At 38.5% G+C, this 17,976-nt stretch overlaps 1 protein-coding gene across 1 annotated transcript in view; it reads right to left on the bottom strand.

Annotated features, from left to right (window-relative positions):
• Positions 1 to 10,079, bottom strand: part of LOC138319845 (protein phosphatase 1 regulatory subunit 37-like) — a 44,642-nt gene extending 34,563 nt beyond the window's left edge. Inside the window, exons 1-4 of the mRNA XM_069262974.1 lie at positions 9,653 to 10,079; positions 6,081 to 6,178; positions 5,792 to 5,837; positions 1,925 to 2,025 (exon numbers count right to left, since the gene is read on the bottom strand). Coding sequence (XP_069119075.1) covers positions 1,925 to 2,025; positions 5,792 to 5,837; positions 6,081 to 6,178; positions 9,653 to 9,923 — 516 coding nt within the window. The 5' untranslated portion in view covers positions 9,924 to 10,079. The remainder of the gene's footprint in view (positions 1 to 1,924; positions 2,026 to 5,791; positions 5,838 to 6,080; positions 6,179 to 9,652) is intronic.
• Between the last annotated feature and the right edge of the window lie 7,897 nt (positions 10,080 to 17,976).

Here is a 17,976-nt window from a genome sequence, read left to right as displayed (position 1 = left end):
CACGGAGGTCTGAAACAGGGCCACGGAGGTCTGAAATAACAACGACATTATACTCAATAATCATGTCAAACAGGGCAACGAAGGTCTGAAACAGGGCCACGGAGGTCTGAAATAACAACAACATTATACTCAATTATCATGTCAAACAGGGCCACGGAGGTCTGAAATAACAATGACATTATACTCAATAATCATGTCAAACAGGGCCACGGAGGTCTAAAATAACAACGACATTATACTCAATAATCATGTCAAACAGGGCCACGGAGGTCTGAAACAGGACCACAGAGGTCTGAAATAACAATGGCATTATACTCAATAATCATGTCAAACAGGGCCACGGAGGTCTGAAATAACAACAACATTATACTCAATAATCATGTCAAACAGGGCAACGAAGGTCTGAAACAGGGCCACCGAGGTCTGAAACAGGGCCACGGAGGTCTAAAACAGGGCCACGGAGGTCTGAAATAACAACGACATTATACTCAATAATCATGTCAAACAGGGCAACGAAGGTCTGAAACAGGGCCACGGAGGTCTGAAATAACAACAACATTATACTCAATTATCATGTCAAACCGGGCCACGGAGGTCTGAAACAGGGCCACAGAGGTCTGAAATAACAATGACATTATACTCAATAATCATGTCAAACAGGGCCACGGAGGTCTGAAATAACAACGACATTATACTCAATAATCATGTCAAACAGGGCCACATAGGTCTGAAATAACAACCACATTATACTCAATAATCATGTCAAACAGGGCCACGGAGGTCAAAAATAACAATGACATTATACTCAATAATCATGTCAAACAGGGCCACGGAGGTCTGAAATAACAACCACATTATACTCAATAATCATGTCAAACAGGGCCACAGAGGTCTGAAATAACAACGACATTATACTAAATAATCATGTCAAACAGGGCCACGAAGGTCTGAAATAACAACGACATTATACTCAATAATCATGTCAAACAGGGCAACGGAGGTCTGAAATAACAACGACATTATACTCAATAATCATGTCAAACAGGGCCACGGAGGTCTGAAATAACAACGACATTATATTCAATAATCATGTCAAACAGGGCCACAGAGGTCTGAAATAACAACAATTATAGACATTATACTCAATAATCATGTCAAACAGGGCAACGGAGGTCTGAAATAACAACGACATTATATTCAATAATCATGTCAAACAGGGCCACAGAGGTCTGAAATAACAACCACATTATACTCAATAATCATGTCAAACAGGGCCACGGAGGTCTGAAATAACAACGACATTATATTCAATAATCATGTCAAACAGGGCAACGGAGGTCTGAAATAACAACCACATTATACTCAATAATCATGTCAAACAGGGCCACAGAGGTCTGAAATAACAACGACATTATACCCAATAATCATGTCAAACAGGGCCACGGAGGTCTGAAATAACAACGACATTATACTCAATAATCATGTCAAACAGGGCCACAGAGGTCTGAAATAACGACACTATACTCAATAATCATGTCAAACAGGGCCACAGAGGTCTGAAATAACAACGACATTATACTCAATAATCATGTCAAACAGGGCTACAGAGGTCTGAAATAACGACACTATACTCAATAATCATGTCAAACAGGGCCACAGAGGTCTGAAATAACAACGACATTATACTCAATAATCATGTCAAACAGGGCCACAGAGGTCTGAAATAACGACACTATACTCAATAATCATGTCAAACAGGGCCACAGAGGTCTGAAATAACAACGACATTATACTCAATAATCATGTCAAACAGGGCTACAGAGGTCTGAAATAACGACACTATACTCAATAATCATGTCAAACAGGGCCACAGAGGTCTGAAATAACAACGACATAATACTCAATCATGTCAAATGGAACTTACCTCATCATCTAGATGACAGGCTTCAAAGTCGACATATTTAAACTGCACTCTTCTGAACACCTCCTCTAGACTCTCACAGTGACGCATGTCAAGTTTCTCACCTGTAAAAATTCAGAAATTTGTGTTTCTCACCAACAATTATGACTAGTCATGTTTAACCTGTATAGATTTGAAGTGGTGTTATAAAAGTCATATATGACGATATGTTTCTGCTACATTAAATCAGCGGTAACAAGAATTGTTAACTGACATATGGAAGGACGAAAGGTGATTTGAATAGCCCACCATCTGATGATGGTGGGCTAAAAATATATGGACTAAAAAAACTTGGTTGAAATGTTTGTTTAAATGTATTGAATAACATATCGTGTGTTGTCACTAACTTCCCGTTTATTTAACATGTTGTTGTTTCTTGTCGCTATTAAGAGTGACAGAGAATTTTAATTCCATTGGCGTTATGAACAATAAATGGCTAAATCGCTTGATCTCGTCACCTGGGCAGACAAAAGGAATGTTGCGTTACATGTGGTTTTGATCACATCAACTGACGGGTTTCTGACCATTAATCACAAGTATACAAATGATGGTTATTGACACTCTCCTTGTCCAGGTAGATAATCTGATAATTAGGTCGATGGAAACAAAAGACTGACTGATGTACCTGCGGGCAGTTGTTCATGGGTCAATGCCTGCAAGAATGTGAGTCACAGGTAAATGTGCCTGTGGTGGTAATCAAGGGGTCAATTAGTGTTAATTAGTGGTCGTTGGAACTATGAACAAGAGCTGTTGGCGAACAGCAAAGCTCGCCTATTCAGAAGAAGTTGATGTTCAAGTATTTACTATTTAAACATGGAAATATGACAAATTAACAGACTCAAAAACCCCCTAAAGGGCCCCAAATTGGTTGTATTATCACGTTCAGCATCCATACACATTAGGAAAAGAAAATCATAAACATTTATGATGACTTAAGCTTAAACAATTGACGAAACAGAAACTTGCTCAAAAACTTTAACGTGAAATGGGACGCCAACGCTGACGCCGACACCGACGCCGACACCGGGGTGACAACATTAGCTGCCCCTATTCTTCGAATAAGCGAGCTGAAAATGGTCGTTATACGGAATAGCGGGGTGTGGTCATAATACTGAAACGGCCAATACAAAGACATATGCTATATATATATATATATGGTCATAATTTTGGGGTGGTTGTAAGGTGAGGTTTTACTGTATATATATGGGACAAAAAGTAATTCTGTGTGGACAAAAAAATTGTCTAATTTTCGAGGCGATCTGCCCCTTTATCAAGACATACAAAACGAACATGATTATATAATATGATGCGGACAGTAATACGGGACAATAAAAGTAGACAAATACAGCACAATGGAGCGCAATTAACCCTTTGCAAGTGGCAGCCGGTCTACCAAAATGTAGCCATCATGTTAAGCAGAACGCTACAATATGATCAAGAGCGGTGACTGGAAAGCGTGCCACGTGTGATATCAAATGTGTGGCAAAATTTATATGTACTGCTCATTTGTATAGGATACAAATTTAGTCGCCTATATCCCCGGCTTGTGTGTGTACAAAGGAGCAAAGTCCTAAATTTAGTTGCTTTTGTTGGGCAGCATATGCAAAGGATCCAAAAAGCATAAAAAAGAACAGGAAAATGTTGGAAGTAGGGATTAGTAATTGAAAAGAGAATGATCAATTGATGTCAATTTGTAATATATATATATTTAACGTTTGCTAATGCCTTTGTGAAAGCTTAAAGCAGGTCTGTAGATAGGTAATCCAGAATCTCTCTCTCGATCAACACTTGGTTTGTGTCCAGTAGGAACAGTGCTTAATTGCGATCTCCTGCATGTCTTTCCAACTATGGCTGGGTAAGTTGAAATGTCTGGCAACCCGATAGTCAGGTTTGTTCTGTTTGATAGACCAGCGGTGATTGTTGATTCTGACGTTGAGTGGACCGCCGGTTTCCCCAAAATATTGCATTGTGCATTTCCAACACGAGAGGAGGTAGATGGTTCGAATTCCTGTCAAGTGTCCCGTAAAGGTATCAAACCCAAGTCTAGATCTTTGGTGTGAAAATTCATGGCTCTACTGACTGGGCCAAAGAAGCATGTCCTGTCAGCTGAGTGACAACCTCTGTGTTACTGTCGACGCGGGATTACTTCGAAAGGCACGGCTGCATTACTTCCTCGATATGTGGATGAACTAGTTACCTGTGTATCTATACACACGAGTGTGGATAATTTATTCTGGGAATGCACACATTTTGCTGATTTACCTGAAAGATGAATTCTCCATTAACGTGAGCATTTATTTTTACATTTAATTAGAAATCTAACATGTACTGTAGGCCTAATGTTAATTGTGTAACAGAAGCCTTGCGTGCAGTCAAAGCCCCAAAACAGCACCGTTGATCGAGGCCTAAGAATCTACGACGACGTCCGTAATTATTTACTGGCAGTAAACCACAGAAAATCTAGTTAAGTATTAGTCCTTTGTTATATTTCGTAACTGAACATGTTTTTTAATTATAAATAGAGTCGGTTGCTTTTACGAAATTGCTGCTGAAAATGTTAACATTCTGTTCGTAAAATTAGGTCACAATCGAACTGTCAGATTGTCTACCCCCCGATCGCAGATTGTCTACGTCTAAATTAGATACAGATTATGTTGATATATTTAAACTGATGAAAAGTATGCACGTTTACGTTTACATTGTTAAAATATTACCAACAAGTGGATTGTTTTGGCCGGAGCTGAATATCCAGCATGCTCGCTGACATGACACCGCATAACTGGCTTGCCCAAACCAGCGTACGGCACATGTAATAAGACCGAATGTTGAATTTTAATGTCGATTTTAAGTGATATCTTTATCTAGATTGGGCCTAAGGAACATTGGCGATTTCTTCCACGTACATAAAGTACAAATATGTTCATTGTTGGGGTGCTGTTTTGTGCACAATATTTCAGCGCAAATAATTTTATTTATTACTTAAAATGTTCATTGTAATTCATTATCTGTTGTAAAAGTCATTATAATGATCATTCATTCAGTCTTTAATTCAAAAATCTTTGTGGCAATATTCAAAATACCGTCATTTATGGGGATCCCATTGTGCCGATTTGCCGACAAAATCTTACCTTTACTTTGATCATTTGACATGTTCGAACTGTCATTAGTTAAAAAATTATTTTTTTCCCTAAAAAATGCGTGTTTGAACTCTCCGTCAGTTCAAATTAACTGGGACATTACCATACAGTATATGAACTCTCCGTCGGTTCAAATTAACTGGGACATTACCATACAGTATATGAACTCTCCGTCGGTTCAAATTAACTGGGACATTACCATACAGTATATATGTAAAGTTAATATCAAAATATCGAGTTGTTTGTTCTACACCGAAACTGAGAGGCCATGTAACTACGCGGTCACATCTCGGTGATTACTGAATTGAAGAGTTTTACGTGCTGTCATTGTTGTTTATGGGGCGGGGCTTATGAAGTCAGACTCGACCAATCACCACGCGCATACTGTTATCCCATTCAATTTGTGCCTGTAGTGATGAAAGGAACTTCCTCCATCTGTCTGGTTAGTACTTCACCTGTGCCTTTCGAAGTAATCCTGCGTCAACAGTAAATAGTCTCTGTCACTCAGCTGACAGGGCTAGTATCTAACATATATATACAAGCCACACTGACCCAGTCCCACTCCTTTTAACAAAAATGTACTTTAAATTCATATATTGGTGCTTTATCAGATAATGTATCCCATAACAGTTTACATTTGCTATCATAAAGTTGTTGAGGATACATTTCTCTACATCAATAGTTATATACATACCCTTGAGAGAAAATGCTTCATGTCTCTCCCCTGTGTATTGAATACCCTAGAAGTCATGGAAAAAAGGGAAACATTGAAAATGCTGTATTGATTTATATTATTTAGCAACATTTTATAAAAATTACATCTTAATCATTTTAGAATTTCTACATCCTGAAAAAATGAAAGGAATTAGCTAAAACATGACAAGAAATCAAACTGTCATCTACAAATTCTACAGAAAATATTAAATATAACCAGGTAATCAATATGCTGTTATACATAACTATTAATGTTAAAATCATCTTACCTGTAGCTGATTTAAAACTTTACTCAAAGGTCGCACATTATTTTGTTCACATCCATTTCTATAAGCAGCTACTAAATCTTTGTTATCCCAGACCTCAGCTTCAGAAAAGAATGGAATAGGCATTAATATTTCATTGTCTCTCTACTGGTTTATGAAGAATTTTCAAAAAAAATTTTGGGGGGGGGGGGGGGGGGGGGGGGGGGGGGTTTACTGACGAAAATAGGTTCCTATTGTGTGTCGGCCATCAGTCCTAACACCCAGTGACCGACGGATAGTACTCTTCCGTATCGTGATAAATAAATAACAAAGTGATAGACAACTTGTGGTATAAGCAAGACAAAATATGTGTATTAGATATTTGTATTGATAAATTAGTAATTTTTGTTGCTGTTTCATTGATATCCAAAAGGATTTGATTACCCTGACAAATATTGGTCCTTCAAGGATACAAATTGCCTCAAATCTTGACGATTACTTTGAGTAGCTAAATTATTCATTTGTTGAAAATACCAAAGGTAAGTGGCATTTCCGATGGTTACCTTGTTCTTGTTCTAAGATCAAGCCGTCAAAAGTGATGATTTACAATCTGGGGGTGGGGTATGTTTTGGAAGTAGTCTGAATAGATGACCTGGCCTGATACCAAACGGTGTCAGGGCCACAGCATCTTGGGCTTAAGCACTTTTTAATGTCTCTCTAATAATATCTGATATGTTAAAACGTGTACAAGGTGATGTGGTAGTTAGCCCGAATTATTTACCAATTTTTAAATACAAATATATATAGCAGCAATATTCATTAGGCCTAATTGGAACTGCCCGTCATTCTCGGCAATGCATTATCCTTGAAACTGACAAAAAGATGGAAATTTAAGACCCACAGGGACCTGGCACGATTTTTTTAAACTAACAGTATAGGTATATATATTATAGTATCAAGGGTATGAACTCGGCGGTCGAGAAAAACGGACCTATTTCTTTAAAGCCGTGATTGTTTAATAAATGGGTTCTATAAAACATTGACGGATATCTTACCTTAAAGAGAAATAATTTATCTTTTCATTGAGTGCTTGATGAACAAAATTGGCCAAATATTGACGAAGTTATGGCTTGATGAATCGGGAAATTTACGAAAAATATGCTAGGTAGACATTTCCCTGTCCAGTCGAAATGTCGTCTTGGCTCTAATGGGTACCTCAAAAACCAAGCCAAAATCACAAAATCTACGCTTGTGGTGGTAAACAGTACCCATAACTTTGTTCATCCACAATCTCCTTTGGAGAAGTCATGACCCGTACTTTGTAGAAACTCTATTTAAACATCATGTAGCTCACTTACTTTAACCGTTACCACCATGTTCATTTTTCCCTCGGAATGCTTCTCGACTTAACATATCGTGACTACATTATGCAAATTATGTCATGTTGTGCTTGTCGGTAAACTCGAGAAGCATTCCGAAGAACAAATGAACATGGCGGTGATGGCTAAAGTAAGTGAGCTACACGATGTTTAAATGGAGTTTCTACAAAGTACGGGTCATGACACCTCCAAAGGAGATTGTGGATAACACAGTTATGGGTACTGTTTACCACCACAAGCGTAGATTTTGTGATTTTGGCTTGGTTTTTGAGGTACCCATTAGAGCCGAGACGACATTTCGACCGGACAAGGAAATGTCTACCTAGCACATATTTATCATAAATTTACCCATTCATCAAGCCATAACTTCATCAATACTTGGCCAATTTCGTTCATCAAGCACTCAATGGAAAGATAAATTATTTCTCTTTAAAGTAGAGTGGGGGTACGTAATTTCGCACACTTTCGGCATTGATTTTAATGAATTTCAAATACTTTCATTCCGAACCAAAAAGGCTGGACTTACATCGGCAGATGTACAAGTGCTTCACAACACACGCGTATGTAAGGGGATATGCGCAGACGTATCACTGCGCACAGGAGCTGTTATTAACTTGAGGTTAACTTGTAGTTGAACAGGTTTGGGGGACGTAATTTCGCACACCCCTCAAACTTTCTTGTTTTTGGAGAAAATAATTATTTTCAAACATTTCATGGACCAACAACATCGTTTACAAAGATTAAGTACAGTTCCAATCTTGAAATGACATCAAAACACAATTATATTTCTAAATGAAAAAGTGACATTTCGCCGCCATTTTCATTACGAAAAATGACCGCTCCCCATAGTAAACAATGTAAACGAGGTCAAGAAAGTCATAGGGTGTCCGCAGAAAATATCTGTTTTCCGCTTATATTTGATGGATTTTCATACGGGTTTTGATATATTCTAAAAAAGGATAGTTTCTCTACATATTTGTACGTGAGTCAGTCATTTATCACCCAGAATTATTTTATGTCAAGTGGTTTATTTTCTATAATTTTTTTTTACTGAGATGGGCCGTATTAGATCTATTCCGATTTCGTTTTTTCAAAACTTATCCTGAAAAGTTTAACTAAATATGACAAAATCACAGTGAGAGGCCTCCTTTAGTCACAACATAAACAACAGAGCAAAGCTTTCTGACATTTCAAGGAAGATCAGGAAAAATCGTCAGGTGTGCGAAATTACGTACTGTGTGAAATTACGTACCCACACTCTAAGATATCCGTCAATGTTGTATAGAACCCATTTATTAAAATAATCATGTAACGGGATTGGTTTTAGTTTCTTAAATTTCTGTCAGTTCGTTTCCTATTTGTTTACCTCTCGTTGTTAGGCATATGTCTCGCGATGTTTAAGATTATTGTAATGCAAATTATAGCCAAAGTTAGCACTTGCCGCCTGTTCTGTCTGGTGACTTGCGACACTTTGCACGCTTTCCTCGTTTACCAATGAGAGTACTTTGGGTCCGAGATTATTTAGTCAGGTACGTTCGATTCGGTCTTCTGATTGGACGGTTATTCGGATTTGTGTGCTCGGAACTTATTTATCGCGCCGTGTTTGCAGGTATGTTCGCCGCTATTACGATTGACTTCGTGAGCCGACGGTCACATTTCTTTCCCTCTCTTATTTAGGTATAACTATGGTGGGTGGTCGTTGATAAGCTTTATATGCATGGGGGTTTATAGGAATGTAGCGGTATGAGGGTTGGGGGGACGGTCTCAAAGAGTATTTGTGTACGTCATGTGTAGAGTGCCATGTCAATATGTATGTGTAGTCGAACCGCTGCGGTAATTGTTTACTTTTGTTTGTTTATGTCTATGTAATAAACGTCAATATCAGTATTTAAACGCCTTTGTTCATTCTTCTAATAGCCAATACCGTACTTAACATCATAACTCAATTCGAACCTGGGTTGATCAGTACACACATGTGCGCGGAGCGGGTGCACGCGTGAGTTCACCCCTCCCGTTACAAATCACGGTTTTAAAAAAATAGGTCCGTTTTTTCTCGACCGCCGAGTTCATACTCTTGATACTATGATATACATTTATGTATACTATTGGTTAAAAATTTTCGTGCCAGGCCCCTGTGGAAAGACCTAATGTTACTACAAAATGTAGATATTTCATTCCCGAATCATTGCCAAATCTAGATATTAAGATATTCTTTACCACGTTTCCATGGATCAGGTGCCTCAGAATAAGTTGCTATGGCGTGTGGTTCGCGAAAACATATAGTTTTCTTCACTGCCCCCGTCTTTTTGCTATTTTCATTGCCCGTAACTTCGGCCGAGTTTGTTTCGGCACCTTCAGTGGATTTGTTTACTTCCTGCATATCCGTGTCGTCTCCCGTCGAGGGGGCCGTGCCAGCTGGCCCGACACTTCGATCACCCCCTTTATCATTAATGACGACAGAGTCCAAAGTCCCTAAAGAATCCGTCATTTTCTCCTTTTACATCCTCGTGCATTTATTTGCTCTAAACAACAGGTTAGTGTTTTGTATAATGAAAATAAAATTATACGTCTAGCCACCTCATCTGACTCGTGCATCCTCCATGTTTGCTTGACGCAAGCGTACTCGACCTAAAAGAAATAAATTTGTTAACTGCAGAGCGATTGGTTGTCGTATGAAAAATACAACCAATGAGATCTCAATTGTCTTAGTCACTTTGGCGGAATTTTTGAACACATGACGGAAGTTGCAGATTTGTTTTTATTTTGAAGCGAATATAAGATTAGATATTCTACGACATGCAATATAGGTAAATATGGTTGGAATTGTTTCACAAGGAGAAGCACATAGATGCTTATCATAAACCGATCACGAACTGCTACAATTGCCATATCTACTAGAACCGATTAAAGGAGAATCTGCTATAGGTGGACAGGTGGATGAATGTTCCTAGGCTTATGATTCTTAATGATCCTTAATGATGTTTTCCAGCACAGGCTCCTTATAGACCCTCGTTGCTGGACTCACAATGTTATTTAGTTAAATATTATGATTATGGTCACTTCCTAACTGATATTCTCTTTAAATTTATTATTTTGTTTCCTGCTCGTTCCAGTGAATGTCCAATCTGTTTTTGAAAGTATCCTATGTCTTATATGTAACGACATGGTCTGGTAGGTTATTCCATATTGTAGTATACTTTATAATTATCCCCATGAGTGTATCGAAACTCCAAAAATTTCTAGACAGAAACCCGCCCCAGCTAGATGTTCGTAGTGATCGTACAATCATTTTCGTCTCTGATAGTAAGGGCCTAAAACTAAGAGATGTAGCTGAGACGCCTATTGAAAAAAGTATTGTGTGGTACTGTCGCCCTGGCCAGAACACCCGAGTTTCGATTAACTATATAGTTGAGAACTTGGAGCCCTTCATTAGGCGTTACACTAAGGTGTCAATATTTCTCTGGACGGGCACGTGTGATCTTACCAAGAAGACTGGTCGATTCATCAGCCTACATGAGGCCTCTATCGACAATGTAATAGAGCAGTACAGCAGACTCATCTCCCTCAGTAACAAATATGGAGACTCTGTAAAGTTCACTATTCTAGAGTGCCCTTACTACAGTATCCGGATATGGAATGCGAATAAAGGCTATGAAAATCCTTAAACACTCACCGACTCAGACTCTATCTTAAGAGCGAAAATAGATGAGCTGAACAAAGGTATCCACGCCCTAAACCGCGAATTAGGAACAGCCTCTCCCAAACTAACCCTTGACATGTTGAAGTCGAGAAAGAGCAACAAAGCCTACACAACCGAAAAAATATCATACTCACTTCTATCTGACGGGGTCCATTCCACCAAAGTTCTAAACAAATACTGGCTGAGAAGGATCATAGAGTACTTTGTTGCTGAACACTAACATTTATGTATACTAACTAGTTTCTGCTCAGTTGTTTGGGGATTGCTCCGCCACTGAGCTAGTAAACTACATATTTGTACAACATACAAGAACTGTCTTTAAATACCACATAGTATAGTTCATTTCTGTCTACCTAGTGTATTCACCATGGACAAAGACCAGCGCAATAAGAGGTCCAAACCAGAAGACTCACTACATCTGTGTGGCCAATGTGAAACAGAACTCAACACACACACGAATCATATTCAGTGTGATATTTGTGGGTTAAACTACTGCCAAAGATGTTCGAGGATTTCGGATATGGCCTATCAGTGTCTTATCAATAGTGACATAGATAACATGACCTGGTCATGCAGAGTGTGTAAAAGAACAAAACTAACTCTGGACCATATTAATAACTCCCTCAAAATGTTGTGTGAGAAAAACGAGGTCAGACTCGACAGCATAGAGAGCAGGCTAAACCAACTAGAAACCACCTCCAAAGAAACCAAGACGGAACTTCACAAAGCATCTACAATGATGGATAACCTCAGAGAAAATGTCTTCGATCTAGTTGACGAGAGAACGAAAGAACTTCAAGAACGACGTTCCAAGGAAGAAAATGTGATATTGTTTAATATGCCTGAATGTGAAAACCAAACACCAGATGAAATAAAAACCCATGACACCCAGGTCTTTAACCAGTTATGTACAGCCCTCACTGGATCCATACCGGAAACACTCTCCATGTATAGACTCGGCAAGCATAACAAAGACAAATCCAGGCCACAAGTAGCTGTAATGAAGGCAAAACAGGAGCGTAAACAACTCCTGGAGAAGGCAAGAAATATCAAAGACAGAGCACCTCCATCTCTAAAGAATGCCATATTGACAAGAGATCTTACCAAACTACAACGTGAGGAAAGAAAGGCAAAATTCAAAGCAAGAAAGACTGTGGAAAACTTAAAGGAGTCCTCCTCAAGCTCAAGCTCCTCTGGAACCAAGATAAACAAAAAATCTAAGGAGAAAGACCTGCTGTCTGGGGATAGCCCCGCCACAGGTCCTATCCGAAACCCTAGTCATCAAAACCCTTCAACCATCCAGAAATCAACAACCGTGGATGACGTTAGGTCACTACAATCAGTAGACTTTATAAGTCCTATAAGGCCCAGCCAAAGGTCAGCCAAGTTGAGAATGGTTACAGCTAGTGTATATAATGATACAACTCTCAACTCTTCCCAAATATCCATCATGGACGACCAAGAGGAAACACTAGCATATGCAATTGATTCGGACGATGACCCGGTCAACGATACCATTACCGAATCAGGTTCCCAAAAGACCATATTATAGGATACCTGTTTTACCAGTTTTACCCAAGATGATGTTCAAAATGAAGTATGTGGGAAACTAACTACTATGTACTCGAACTGTGATACACTAACACAAACCAAAAAAGCTGAATTAGAAGACATTATACGGATTAGTCACCCTGACATAATATGTCTAACCGAGATTCTTCAAAAAACACCATCATATACTTATGACGATCGCCACTACAAGATAGAAAACTACCACCACTATGTAGCTAGCAACATGAAGAGAGGAGTAGTGATCTACATTAAGAGTAACATCAACTCGGAATACGTTGAGCTAGACCCTCTAGAAGATCAAGTATCCTGCACCATTAATCTACGAAATAGAGACCAACTCCTTATTTGGAATATCTATAGGAGCCCAAATAACACAGAAGAGAACAACAATAAAATACTAGAAATCTTTGACAGGCTGTATACTATGAACTTTACACATATATTAATAGTAGGAGATTTGAACTTCAAACAGATCAACTGGGAGACTATGTCAACAACGGTCGGAAACAACCACCCTGCTAACAAATTTTTGTCTACTATCGAGGACTGCTACATGTTTCAACACGTAAAGGATCCGACTAGATATAGAGAAGGCCAAGTAAGTAATATCCTGGACCTGATCATCACAAATGAGGAAGGAATGGTGGAAAATCTTGAGTATAATCCAAGTCTAGGTTCCAGTGACCACCTAGTACTAGCATTTGACCTAATCGTGTATGTTGATAGCAACCCTAAAGACAACACTAAAACAAGATACAACTTTCATAAAGGAGACTATGAAACTATCAGGCAAAATCTTACAAACATCCAACTACAAGACATTGAGAACTGTTCTAATGTATCGGAAGCCTGGGAAGTCTTCAGTCAACAACTCGATAGGGAAATTAGGGAGAACATTCCACTACATCAAACTTACAGCCAAAGAAATTCAAAACCATACATATCCAAAACAGCAAAGGATGCAGTTAGACGAAAACGGAAATGCTGGACCAAATACCTACATTGTAAATCTGCTCACAATTTTGCTGAATATAAAAAATGGCTAGGAACCGAGCTACACAAACTCTGAGGCATTCCAAATACTACTACGAAAAAGACCTGGCTGACAAAATAAAAACTAATCCGAAGCTTTTCTGGAAATATGTTCGAACTAAAACTAACACAGCTACAACGATTGGAAATGTTACAATGCCATCAGGAGAGCTAACATCGACCTCCGAAGAAATAGCCAACACTATGAATAAATACTTCGCCAGTGTGTTTACTGCAGAGGAAAGAATCAGAGAAAGACCACACCTTTCAACCAGAAATTATGCTGAACCCCTTGAGACGATTACTGTGACTGTCACACAAGTTGAAAAAGCCATCAATAAAATCAACCCTAACAAATCACCAGGTCCAGATAATATCCATCCAATGCTGCTGGCAAAAACAGTTAATGAAATAAAAAATGTACTAACTATTATATTCAACAAATCAATCCAAGAAGGGACACTCCCCAGACCCATGGAAAAAAGCCAACGTCTGCCCAATATTCAAAAAAGGTTCAAGGAAAGACCCAAGTAACTACAGACCAATCAGCCTGACCTCAGTACCTAGCAAGATTTTACAAAGAATAGTGAGAGACGAAATTGTCAAACATATGGATACCAACAACCTATTCACAAAAGAGCAACACGGTTTCAGACAGGGACGTTCATGCACCACTCAATTACTGGAATGCCTGGAAGACTGGACAATATCAATGGATGAAGGGCACAATACCGATGTGATATACCTGGACTTCAGCAAGGCGTTTGACAAGGTATGTCACAGCCTACTGCTACACAAACTGGAACAATATGGTATTAAAGGGAGAGTACTCCAATGGATCAGAAATTTTCTCACGGACATGGAACAAGGAGTAATTGTTAACGGAACACGTTCCCATAGTCTACCTGTAACAAGTGGAGTTCCCCAAGGAAGTGTTCTGGGACCTGTACTGTTTCTGATCTATGTAAATGATATTCCAGAAGTTGTGCCATGCCTCGTTAAAATGTTTGCTGACGACACCAAACTTTACAAACAAATATCTACTCCGGGTAGCAGACAAGAACTACAAAATAGCATAGATAAAATGGTAAAGTGGGCAGAGAACTGGCTGATGACTCTCAATCTTACCAAATGTAAACATATGGAGATTGGTAACAACGAGAAAACATCCCAATACAACATCCGGAACGAATCCTCAAACATAACTATCCAGAAAGTCTCAACAGAAAAGGATCTAGGTGTGATCATAGATGAGAAGCTGAACTTCTCGGAACAAGCTAACATAGCAGCACAAAAAGGAAATCGTATCATGGGAGTAATTTTTAAGTCATTTACATACATGGACCAACATATATTCAGAACTCTTTACAAATCCCTGGTACGACCGCACTTAGAATATGCCACTACCATCTGGTCACCATTCCTACAAAAAGATATCATCAAAATCGAAAATGTCCAACGGAGAGCTACAAAGAGGATTAAAAATATCAAAGACTTGTCCTATGAAGACAGACTTAGAACATTGGGTCTCCCGACACTGGAGTATAGACGAAAACGTTGTGATTTGATTCAACTATACAAGATTATTAATAAGCATGATAAAATAGTCTCGGACACAATGTTTAGTAGTCGACCATACCAGTCAACCCGAGGAAATACCCACAAACTGTTCAAGAGACAGGTCAGGCTGAATACAACAAAAAATGCCTTCTCCAATAGAGTCGTCAACCACTGGAATGCATTACCAAACGAGGTAGTCAACGCCAAGTCAATCAACAGCTTTAAGACTCAGCTAAACAAATATTGGAAGACCAACAACAAGTTTGTCCTAAGTGAACATCCTTAGTGAGGCCGGTAGTGTAACTTTAAAATAGATTTGGTCTAAGGAAACTGCAAAAGAGACTCTATTAAACACATATGCAGCCTATAGACCAATTCTAATCGCCAGTCTACTCAGGTTTATATACTCATTTACCATTAAGTAGTACAAGTTGTTTGGGGATTGCCCCGCCACTTGTATCAGTGTTCCCCATTATATATCATTGTATCAATCTACCCTATAGATAGATCATAATTTTATGAAACTAAATCTATTAACTAGTACGTATACACATAGGGTACCCTCAATTCATTTGACACCAATATTTTAAAATGATACATATTTTCAGTCCCTATGACTGGAATTTATAGATATTTTATTTTTTTGTTAATAGTGATACTTTTAAATTTTTGTAAATAACTCTATAATATCTGTGCGTGCGTATCCGGAACTCAAAAGTCGGTGTAGGAGGGGGAAAAACCCCTATCTCCACCAAGATCTATAATACCATCAATGCCTCTCTACAAGTGTGTACACTTTCAACGAGGCCGCCATCAGCGAAGTATCAGCGAAGTAGCAATCCTAACCGAGAATGAGTTCTTCCTGATCGATGTTTTAGTATGCTGGGGAATATTTTCAGCGAGTTTAACCTAGTGCTAGATCTCTCTGATGTATTGGATCACATCCTTACGTACTCCTACAATGTTAGAGGTATAGCACGACGAGATACTTTTGGAACTTTAAGTTGTGTCTAACCTCTAACTTCTGATAGGCCATTTACCCGGTGCTGAGGGTAACATTTTCAAAGGTTGGATTGTGACAATATAAAACGTTTAAATCATATGTACTATTTTTATGTAGGTATTTGTAGGTTTATACCAATTTCGATTGATTTGTATTCTTCTTAATTATGTACATGTCATCATAATCTCATCCCTTATTACTTTCTAAATGTTTACTTGTATGTGTATCCTCATAATTAGGTTGGTTTGCCCGACTGCTCCGACAGGATCCTACAAGTTATGTCATAAGGTCTCATAAGGATACGTTTGCCCGATCGGGCAAACTTTGGCCGACAGATTTTAGTATATAAGAAGAAGTGAGAGAGAGTTCTGGGAGTTTGATTCTTGAGGTGCTAGGTGTTGCTGCGTTTGTATGTACTGTGGATTGCTATGCTGAATACAGAAGTCAGGAAACTTTATGACTGTGTTGGATAATTTATTCTCTCGACGACCCATGACTATTTCTCTATAAAACTTGGGTATTGTGGTGGTTGTCCGGCGCTACCACAAAGGGCACTTAAACCGAGGGCTACTCGCAGATAGGTACAGATATACACTGCAGTGGCTGTCCGCGCCAGTCCACGACCGGCGGGGGATACAAAAAACGCTACACATATTTAAATAGTCATCAATGTCAATTAACCTCCTCTTTTTCATAGATTAACAAGTATTTTGACAAAATAAGCCGTAACATCTGTCTAAAACAAGTATTTACATCGCCTAATGTAATTTTCATGACCCAGACAAAACTTCATGTTGATATAGCAATCCGGTCGGTAAATAGAAAAAACGAATTGCATTTAGTCTCCAAAACGCTTGATCTGCCTTTACTTTTCTTTGTATTCTGCCCACTTGAATTCACATTTCGTTTTTTGTAGCAACCAGTCGCCATATTTAAAACTAGGTCAAAATGTTACAGAAAGGATTCATCAAATCTAATCCACTTAAATACTATTTTATGAGGCCTCAAGTTATGGTTTTATTACATAGTTGGGATAATTAATACCTAAACTGTAAGTAAACATTGATGTTATCACTGTTAGAGATATAGATATTGATATTATTGCATTTTTCTTTCCGCTTACATCTGACATCGGAAGCTGCATCAAAGAAATAAGCCTTCGGAAATGAGAGCCGACAGTCAGCAAAATAATGTCCGATAAAAAAAAAAGCTGACCAGTCGATTCTCATGTTATATTATGGGTGTAATCCTTACGAACTGAGTTGCTCCTTTGTCATATCTCCCTGTAACTACCTTGTATGTTTCTATCATGGTTTCTTACCAAAGATTTGTAAAGTGGAATAAATAGTTTAGAATCTAGGAACTAAAATGTTCTTCTGATCATACCGAAAATTGAAATTGCTTTTTGCAACTTTTCACGTATGTGTTTGTCAAATGTAAGTTCTTTATCAAATATGACCCCAAGGTCCTTTTCTTCACTCCACTTGTTCTAATGTTGTATTATTAAGCACATATCCAGTGTTCTATCCAGTGTGTTTTCACACGTGTAATAACTTAAGACATGTCCTCGTTAAATTGGAGTAACCAAGTGTCACTCAACGGGGAGACTTGCAACAAATCTTCTTGTATTGACTTTTTGCTTTCTTGTGAGTTAATTATCTGTAACAGTTTTGT

Source organism: Argopecten irradians, chromosome 3 (assembly GCF_041381155.1).
Source record: "Argopecten irradians isolate NY chromosome 3, Ai_NY, whole genome shotgun sequence".
NCBI lineage: Eukaryota > Metazoa > Mollusca > Bivalvia > Pectinida > Pectinidae > Argopecten > Argopecten irradians.
This window is presented reverse-complemented; position numbering and strand designations above follow the sequence as displayed.